The sequence below is a fragment of the Phalangium opilio genome, unplaced genomic scaffold (assembly GCF_054372755.1).
Source record: "Phalangium opilio isolate 3A_F unplaced genomic scaffold, DU_Popi_V2 ptg000032l_1, whole genome shotgun sequence".
NCBI classification, from domain to species: domain Eukaryota; kingdom Metazoa; phylum Arthropoda; class Arachnida; order Opiliones; family Phalangiidae; genus Phalangium; species Phalangium opilio.
The window spans coordinates 6,603,741-6,614,046 of NW_028324159.1; the positions used below are offsets into that span (position 1 = coordinate 6,603,741).

The window sequence follows — 10,306 nt, forward strand, 5'->3', positions numbered from 1 at the left end:
ATGATAAGCGCTTGTATGAAAGCGGTTAGTGTCGACATGGAACGATAGTTCGATTGCAATGTTTGTTTATGCCGGGAAACTTGTAAGTAAACAAACTAGATTGAAACTTGGCGCGAATTTCGAAACACGACACGGTTTTCGAAACATGGCGCAGCCTTCATCGTGGTGCCAACGGGGAAAACCCATATGTTAGTTCGGGCGAAGATTAAATGGACGACATCAAGAGTACAAAAGCCCGACACGTGTCCAAACTCAGTCATTTCTGTTCCAGACTTCAGACGAGATACAACTTGCTCCTTAGTTGCTTTATAGTATTTTTCAATACTTGGTAACATTCGCTGTTGCAAGTTATTTTGCAGAGGGTAAGAAAAAATTTACGGGCTAGCACCGAAATTACTTGTGATTTTTACAAGTACTAGCGATTTCTTTTACAAGTACTTGCGATTTTTTCTGAGATTGTCCTTATCTCATTCATTCAAGTGTAATATTTGTGAGCGTTCCTACAAAGTGAACAGGGAACTTTGAGACATAAAAGGGTGAAACACGAGGGTGTTAATTACCCATGCTCGCAATGTCCGGCCGTTTATACCAGACTCGCGAATTTAACGTTGCACGTGGCTATCCGACACTCTACCCCTAAGGTACCTCTCCCCCTCGCGATCAATGCAGGTCCATCAACTTCTACCTTTGTTCCTCCTGTTGTCCCATTCTCGGGTCCATCAACCTCTACCTTTGTTCCTCCTGTTATCCCATTCTTGGGTCCATCAACCTCTACCTCTGTTCCTCCTGCTATCCCATTCTTGGGTCCATCAACTTCTACCTTTGTCCCTCCTGCTATGCCATTCTCGGCCCCCTCAACCTCTACCTTTATCCCTCCTGTGACGCAGAGGCCGAAACGGTCCACGTCCGACCCATCCACTCCTGAGACGAAGCGGCCGAAACGGTCCACGTCCGCCCCTATTCCCTCCCTAGATGAACTGTCCGACGATGAGAATCGTGCCCTGGACGCGTTCATTAACCGAGAAGAAGGTGTCCTCAATGGATCTCTACTGGGAACTCCTCCACCCACCATTTGCGAAAATCTTGATGAGCTGTCCGACGATGGAAATCGTGCCCTGAACGAGTTCATGGACCAGGAGGATGACTTCCCAGCCCTTTCCAGTCAGGAGAACCGCGATATCCACCGCTTTATGGATCAGCAGGAGGGTGGCGGTGGTCAAGAGCAGGAGGAGGGACCCATCGTCGCGTCACCAGAAGTTCCCCTTCACGACGAGCTAGAGGAACTGGAAGTACTCGGTAGGGATATTTTTTGCGCACGTTTTACACCCATAGCGACCGAGACAGACGTAGAGCTGTACGTGGGTAGACATAGGATAGCGATTGAAAATTACTTGCGTAATAAACTGGCTAGAGATAGGGGGATTAAGTGGTATTTAACTGTCAGGGCTCGCTACACCCGTCAGTTAGCCGACACTGACGAGGAGGTAGAAAATTTAATTTATCATAGAACCCGAAACCTCGCTATTTTGAACCCCGACGTTATCCCCGGTCAGATAGACTTTAGTATTACGACTCTGAAACGTTTAATGGAGGAGTACGAAGCGCAAGGTAGCGGGTGGGTTCTAGATAAAATTCTCTTCCTGCAAATTAATATCATAGCGTACCTCCCACTTCACGGGGGTACGTACTTTGAAACCCCTAAAAATCTCCTAGCTAAAAAAGCCATATTAAATGTGCGAAATACAGACAATAAGTGTTTCTTATGGTCAATTTTGGCACATTTACACCCTGTTAACCATGGGAACAACCCCAATCGTGTAGAAAAGTACCTAGAGTATAGTAACGAATTGGACATGGCCGGTATTACGTTCCCCGTGGAAGTGAATACCGGCAAATTAGAGAATTTCGAACGGGTGAATAACCTTTCGATTAATGTTTTCGGATACGAGAAAGAGGTCTTCCCCCTTTACGTGAGTTCCAACAGAGTCGAGGAACCACGTCAAGTAGATTTATTGCTATTAACCAAGGGTGAGAAGAAGCATTTCTGCTTAATCCGAAGCACGAGTCGACTTCTAGCGACGGTGTTCACCGCAAACGGACACACGAACTATTATTGCCGTTATTGCCTGCATCGATTCTCCGGTGTAAACTCGGAGAAGAACTACAGGGAACACATCAAGGAGTGCAGTATACACGGTCCCCAGAAGATCGAGATGCCGGTAAAGGAACCTATTCTGGAATTCAAAAACGTCGCATGGCAACAGAAGGTAAACAAAAACTTTTGTTATTTATCATTGTATTTCAAATAACGCGCCAAAATAGTTTACTGCGGCTAACGTCAGACGGCGTCTATAGCAGGATAAATAAAGCAGACGATAAGCGAGAGAGTGTGTTTTGTTTACATTTTATCTAATATAGTTTTATTTCTATTTTCACAGGTTAAATACGTCATCTATGCCGATTTCGAGTCTATTCTCCGCAAAGTTCACCGATGCGATCCCGATGTCGACCTCTCTTCAACCACGAAAACTTCGCAGCATATCTCCTGTGGGTTTAGTTATGTCATCGTTAGTCACGACGGTACAGTCTCTAAACCAGTTACTTATCGAGGGATAGATGCCACGGAAAAGTTTTTAGAAAACCTTTTGCGTGAAGACGCAATTATTCAGCGTAAGATTAAAGATAACGCCCCCATGAATCTATCACACTTAGAAAAGGCGCAATTTGCCTCGGCCCAATCCTGTTACTTATGTAACAAGCCTTTCACTGTAACTGACTGTAAAGTTCGTGACCACGACCACACTAACGGAACCTACAGGGGAGCTGCCCATAATTCGTGCAACTTGAAACTGAGGACCCGGAATTTCGTTCCGGTCTTCATGCATAACTTTTCTCGTTACGATGCTCATCTTATCATGGACAAAATTGGATTGGTCAAAGATCACAAGATTACGTGTATCCCCACGAATTCCGAAACGTACATTTCGTTTTCTCTGGGTAATTTACGATTCTTAGACTCAATTAGGTTCATGCCGGCATCGCTAGAGACACTCGTATCGAATTTGGCTCGAGGAGGAGCCGATAAGTTCAAGTGTTTAAACTCTGCCTTCAGCGCTGACGAAGTGCCGCATCTGCTGAGGAAACAGGTTTACCCCTATGACTACTTCGACTGCGAGACGAAATTCGACGAGACCGTGTTGCCACCCAGGGATGCCTTCTTCAATTCCTTAACTGACGAAGAGGTTAGTGAGGAAGATTATTCTCAAGCTCAAAAGGTTTGGGAAAAATTCCAACTCACTAACCTCGGTGAGTACCATGATTTATATGTTAAGACCGACGTTCTGCTCCTAGCGGATGTTTTTGAAAGTTTCAGGGTTATGTGTCTAGAATATTACAAGTTAGATTGCGCGCATGCATATACGGGTCCTGGTTTCGCTTGGCAAAGCGCACTTCACATGACCCAAGTGAAATTAGAACTACTCCAGGATCCTGATATGCATCTCTTTATTGAGAAGGGTATAAGAGGGGGCGTTTCTTTAATTACACATAGACTAGCCATAGCCAATAATAAGGATCTCCCCGAAACATTCAACCCAGCAGAACGTAGCTCTTACATTACCTACCTAGACTGTAATAACCTTTACGGCACCGTAATGTGTCATCACCTGCCGATGAGAGGATTTCGATGGATTCAACCATGTCAAGATTTCACTCGTGAAATTATCTTGAATCACCCAGACGATGATCCCCAGGGTTTTATCCTGGAGGTGGACCTTGAGTACCCGGAAAGTTTGCACGAAGAACATAACTGTCTACCCTTAGCACCCGAACGTAGAGTTATTAACGCGAATGAGCTTTCACCGTATTCGATTGAACAGTTGAATAAACTGAAAATTAACGTACAGGATAGCCTTCCAAAGTTAGTTCCCTCGCTCTACAATAGGGAGAAATATGTTCTCCACTACCGGAACCTCAAGTTTTACATCGCTAAGGGGATGAAATTGGGGAAAATCCATCGAATACTCACATTCGAGCAGGGTGCATGGTTAAAACCATTTATCGAGTTCAACACGGAGAAACGGAAGCAGGCAGTGAACGACTTTGAGAAAGATTTTTTCAAGTTGGCCAACAATAGGTACGCATCTACGCTACGCTAAGTTATTATTTCACACTTAAATTAATCAAAATTTTTTATCTATTAACAGTGTTTTCGGGAAGACGATGGAAAACCTCCGCAACAGGATCAACTTTGATCTTGTCCAGACCCGGGAGATGGCAATCAAGAAGGCCAGTTCACCGACATTCCAGAGGTTCACCATCTTTAGGAACGAGCTGGTCGGGATCCATCGTCTGAAGAAATCCCTCAAGTTGGACCGACCCATTTACACCGGTTTCGCCATCTTGGATCTCTCAAAGTTGGTCATGTACGACTTCCATTACAACACTATGAAGGCTAAATACGGCGACGACCTCAAACTTCTTTTTACTGACACAGGTATGATTTTTAAAAACGTTTACTAGATTTAAATCCTTTTTCTACCTTCAATTTTAAAAAACTAATTAAATGTTTTTACGTATAATTGCAGACAGCCTGACCTATCAGATTTTCACCGACGATTTGCCCCGGGACTTTGCCCAGATGAAGGAGATGTTTGACTTTTCCGCCTACCCCAAGGAACATCCTCTCTTCAGCGAGGAAAACAAGAAGGCTCTTGGAAAGTTCAAGGACGAACTCAACGGCGTCCAGATTCAAGAGTTCTGCGGCTTGCGACCGAAAATGTACAGCATCCTGTCGGCAAAAGGTGAAAAGAAGACGGCGAAGGGAATCTGTCGTCGCGTAGTCAAAAAGAAGATACGTCACGCCCAATACAAGGAATGCCTGCTTCAACGTAAACTCACCACTGAGGAGATGAAGAGGATAGTCAGTGTTAAACACGAACTATTTTCCATCACCCAGAAGAAACTCGCTCTGAACCCCTGCGATGATAAGAGATTCATCATCGATGGGGTGTCTACATACGCTCATGGTCATTTTAAAATTAAGGAATAATTCCAAATGTATAACTTTCTGTAACCCTATCCCCTCCCATTCCCTCCTGGGGGCGAAGTGGCCGAACCGGTCCACGCCCTCCTCCCATACCCTTTTGGTGCGAAGTGGCCGAATCGGTCCACGCCCAATTTCCCCTCCCATACCCTTTTGGTGCGAAGTGGCCGAATCGGTCCACGCCCAACCCTTTTCCTTTAAAATTTCATAGTTTAATGTATAGTTTATAAGTTTAATTTAATGTATATATATTTTCAATGTTTAATTGTATAGTTTTAAGTTGTTTTTTCTCGAATGAGTTTTACTCCGTGATACTACGGTTTCTCATTCAAAATAAATTTTTTTTAAATGCAAATTTTCTCCCTCTTATTTCATACAACTTAGGCAAACATTTTTTTTTCAGGTAAAGGTGCGGCGCGAGGGTCCAGCCGCGTGCGCGTGTTTGAATTTCCCGCGTGTAGGAATAAGTTCGCGCGCGATTTAAAGAATCACTTATAGATGTGGGTATTTATAGGATTTTCATGCGAGGGGTTTCAACCCTCGACCAATGACAGGACTACTATTTTTGGTGAAGTTGAGTTCAGCCATACTTGTCCTCGACCTGTAGGGAGGGTATATGGGTTTTACTTACAAGTTTCCTAACATAAACAAACATTGTAACTACGACTATCATCTCATGTCAACACTCAGCGTCGAAGTTTCCTGCAAACACCTATCGTGATTTCGAATTATTGACTTAGGATGTTTATTTACCATCGGAGTTTCTCTATTCCCGTTCTAGAAACATGCGTATAATTGGAGGAATTAAATTTTAATAATAAGTTGAACTCCTAAAATTTGGGGTACACACATATTTTGTGAAATAGTATTAAATTTGTATATTAAGTAGAAATAACTCCTAAAATTTGGAATATGCCTACATTTAGATAAATGAAAGAAGTATTAATTTTGAATATTTATTATTATTTATATTCAATGTATTATTTACGTGAATTTTTAGAGTTGCATACACTTAGAGAAACCATTTGCATACAGAATTCTAGTACACTGACCCCGTTTCCGCATTTCCTACACCTGAAACGGCGAATTAAATATCAATAAAGAGAGATTGATGAATTTGAATATTAGGTGGGAATAATACCTGAAATTTGAAATATGCCTATAGGATTTTGAATATATATGTCTAAGTTGTATGAAGTAAGAGTGAAAGAAAATTAGTATTTAACGGAATTTTATTTTAAATGAGTAAAACTCATTCGAGAAAAACATAACTTAAAACTATACATTAAATGATTTAAACATTATACATGGAGAATGGTAACTAATATTTAACGAAATTTAATTTTGAATGAGAAACCGTAGTGTCACGGGGAAAAACTCATTCGAGAGAAACATAACTTAAACTATACATTAAATGATTTAAAATATTATACATGGGAAATACTAACAAACTTTGAAATTTTAACTAACTATTAAACTTTGTGGTGGGAAGAGGGGTTTCCGATGGATCGACGATAGGATCGGACTCATCCAACTATTGTCCACCGACTTCCTGTCGGTCCATAAGGCGGTGAATTTCGCAGTTCTCTTGGCTGGAAAGGTCCGGAAAGTCCTCGTCCTCTTGATCCATAAAACGTTGAAGATTACGCTCCTCCTGGCTTGTCATGGTATCCATCTCGTCATCTTCAACGATCGGGAAATGTTCGCGCATGTGGAGACTCGATTCATCCGGACCGTCGAACCATTTGTCGTAAATACTGCATGCAACCCTCGGAGGCGGTGGTGTAGGTCCATCCAGCGAAGAACCGTCCAACGTGATGACGACAGGACTGTCCACTTCTTCCTCTTCTTCAAGGTCCATGAATTCGTTAAGGGCGCGATTCCCATCGTCAGACAGTTCACCTAGATGAAAGGAAGAAAGGTCCGACGACACCCTACGGGTGACGGCGGAAAGAGAGCCAAAAACAGAGGGAGGGGTGGGGAAAATAGGGTTGGGTGTGGAGTGGTGAAGTTTCGGCCCTTTTGTCTCGGGAGGGGATGGGTCGGACGTGAACCGTTTCGGCCTCTTCGTCACGGGAAGGGGTGGGGAAATAGGGGCTGACGTGGACCGTTTGGGATCCTTCACCTCGGGAGGGGAAGGAGATGGAGTTGGAGGGGTCAAACGATTTCCTCTACATATCAGGTCGTTTATAATTTGGCTCTCCGTACTATTCAACTTTTCTACACTAATAGAGCCCTCGGAGAAATTAAGGGATAGTCTACTATCGTACTCAGTAAAGTGTTGGGTTGAGGAAACAAGAGGAATAGAGATTGATGGACTCGAAGTTGGGACAGCTGGGGTGATAGGGGGAGGGGTTGAGGAACCTGAAATTGAGACAACATGCGAAAAGAAAGAAGAGGTTGAGGAGTCCGAAGTTGGGGTAACAGGAGGAGGGGATGGGTTGGACGTGGACCATTTGGGATCCTTCACCTCGGGAGGGGAAGGGGATTGGGTTGGTGGGGTCAAACGATTTCCTCTGCATATCAGGTCGTTTATAATTCGACTCTCCGTACTATTCAACTTTTCTACACTAATAGAACCCTCGGAGAAATTAAGGGATAGTCTACTATCGTACTCAGTAAAGTGTTGGGTTGGGGGAACAAGAGGAATAGAGATTGAAGGACTCGAAGAGATAAGGGGAGAGGGTGAGGGACCCGAAGTTGGGGTAACATGCGAAAGAAAGGTAGAGGATGATGAACCCGAAGTTGGGACAGCGAGAAGACCCTCTTCACGGTTCATGAACGCGTTCAAGGCACGATTCTCATCGTTGGACAGTTCATCTAGGGAAGGAATAGGGCTGGACGTGGACCGTTTCGGCCTCTGCGTCACAGGAGGGATAAAGGTAGAGGTTGAGGGACTCGAGAATGGGATAGCAGGAGGAACAAAGGTAGAAGTTGATGGACCCAAGAATGGGACAAAGGTAGAAGTTGATGGTCCCGGGAATGGGATAAAGATAGAGGTAGATAGGTCTGTATTGTTCATGCGGGGGTGTGGAACCTTAGGGGAAGCTTTAGAGTGTTTGGTACACATATGCTTCTTTAAATTCGCAAACCTAGTATAACTAGCTGAACACTCCGTACACGGGAAGGAGACGCCCTCATGTTTCTCCCTCTTGTGCCTATAAAGTTCCTTCTTTCTGAGATACGCGCACTCACACATATTACACTTAAACATCCTCAAAGAATGAATGAGATAAAGACAATCTCGGAAAAAAAAATCGCAAGTAACTTAAACTCGGAACCGTTTCAGCCTCTGCGTCACAGGAGGGATAAAGGTAGAGGTTGAGGGACTCGAGAATGGGATAGCAGGAGGAACAAAGGTAGAAGTTGATGGACCCAAGAATGGGACAAAGGTAGAAGTTGATGGTCCCGGGAATGGGATAAAGATAGAGGTAGATAGGTCTGTATTGTTCATGCGGGGGTGTGGAACCTTAGGGGAAGCTTTAGAGTGTTTGGTACACATATGCGTCTTTAAATTCGCAAACCTAGTATAACTAGCTGAACACTCCGTACACGGGAAGGAGACGCCCTCATGTTTCTCCCTCTTGTGCCTATAAAGTTCCTTCTTTCTGAGATACGCGCACTCACACATATTACACTTAAACATCCTCAAAGAATGAATGAGATAAAGACAATCTCGGAAAAAAAAAATCGCAAGTAACTTAAACTCGGAAAATTTAGTAATTTCGGTACTAGCCCGTAAATTTTTTTTTTCTTACCCTCTGCAAAATAACTTGCAACGGCAAATGTTACCAAGTATTGAAAAAATACTATAAAGCAACTAAGAGGCAGGCTGGAACTCGTCTGAAGTCAGGAACAAAAAGTGATTGAGTTTGAGCATACGCCAAGCTTTTATACTCTTGGCGTCGTCCATTAAATCTTTGCCCCCAGCCATCATACAGGTTTTACATTGACGTCACGTTGAAATCCTCGTCATGTTTCGAAATTCACGTCAAGTTTCAATCTAGTTCATTTACTTACAAGTTTCCTAACAAAAACAAATATTGCAACCCCAACTATCATCCCATGTTGACACTAACCCCTTTCTACAAGTGTGTATCGCGATTTCGAATTATTTACTTGGATAGTTTATTTACCATCCGAGTTTCTCCATTCTCGTTCGCCGACCTCGTTATTTGCATTTATTATCCCTAAAATAGGTCTATCAATAAAGAGAAATTGGTTAAAGTTGGAATAATTTATAAAGTTTGAAATGTAATTAGAAATATTAAATGAAAATAATTAGCTGGAATATGCCTATATTTATTGAGATAGTATTAAATTTGTATATAAATAACTCCTAAAATTTGAAATATGCCTATATTTAGATAACCAACACCTCTGTTTCGGTCTACGTTAATGATACAGGATTTGAAGCATGTGTCGGGAAACTATTTATGATATCAGTACCACCATCATATTCAAGAAATTCGAGCCAATATACCTTAACTTAATACTTCTAATATAGTATCAAATTTAAAACTCCTAAATTTGAAATATGCCTATATTTAGATGACCAACACCTCTGTTTCGGCTTTCGCTAATGATACGGGATTTGGAGCAGGTGTCGGGAAACTATTTAAGATAACGGTACCACCGTCATATTTCAAGAAATTCGAGCTAATATACTTCAACTTAATACTTCTAATATGGTATTAAATATGTACATAATAACCCCTAAAATTTGAAATATGCCTATATTTAGATAACCAACACATCTGTTTCGACCTACGTTAATGATATGGGAATTGAAGCAGGTGTTGGGATACTATTTAAGATAGCGGTACCTCCGTCATATTCAAGAAATTCGAGTCAATATACTTCAACTTAATACTTCTAAATATAAACTTTAGAAATTATTTCAACTTAAACCAATTTCTTTTATTGATAGGCCTATTTTAGGGATAGGAAATGTAAATACGAGGTTGGTGAACGGGAATGGAGAAACTCGAATGGTAAATAAACGATCCAAGTAAATAATTCGAAATCGCGATACACACTTGTAGAAAGCGGTTAATGTCAACATGGGATGATAGTTGGGGTTGCAATATTTGTGTTTGTTAGGAAACTTGCGAGTATACGATCTAGATTGAAACTTGACGTGAATTTCGAAACATGACGGAGATTTCGAAACATGACGAAGATTTCAACGTGACGTCAATGTAAACCATGTATGATGGTTGAAACAAGGAATAAATGGACGACGCCAAGAGTATAAAAGTC

General features: G+C 42.2%; 1 protein-coding gene across 1 annotated transcript; it reads left to right on the forward strand.

Moving 5' to 3' along the window:
- On the forward strand, positions 1-5,386 carry LOC149685516 (uncharacterized). The gene is made up of 5 exons (XM_089871045.1): positions 1-24; positions 516-2,267; positions 2,439-4,135; positions 4,206-4,495; positions 4,587-5,386. Exons 1-5 carry the CDS (start codon positions 1-3, stop codon positions 5,048-5,050), a joined length of 4,227 nt encoding a protein of 1,408 aa, XP_089727171.1. The 3' UTR covers positions 5,051-5,386.
- The last annotated feature ends 4,920 nt before the right edge of the window (positions 5,387-10,306 follow it).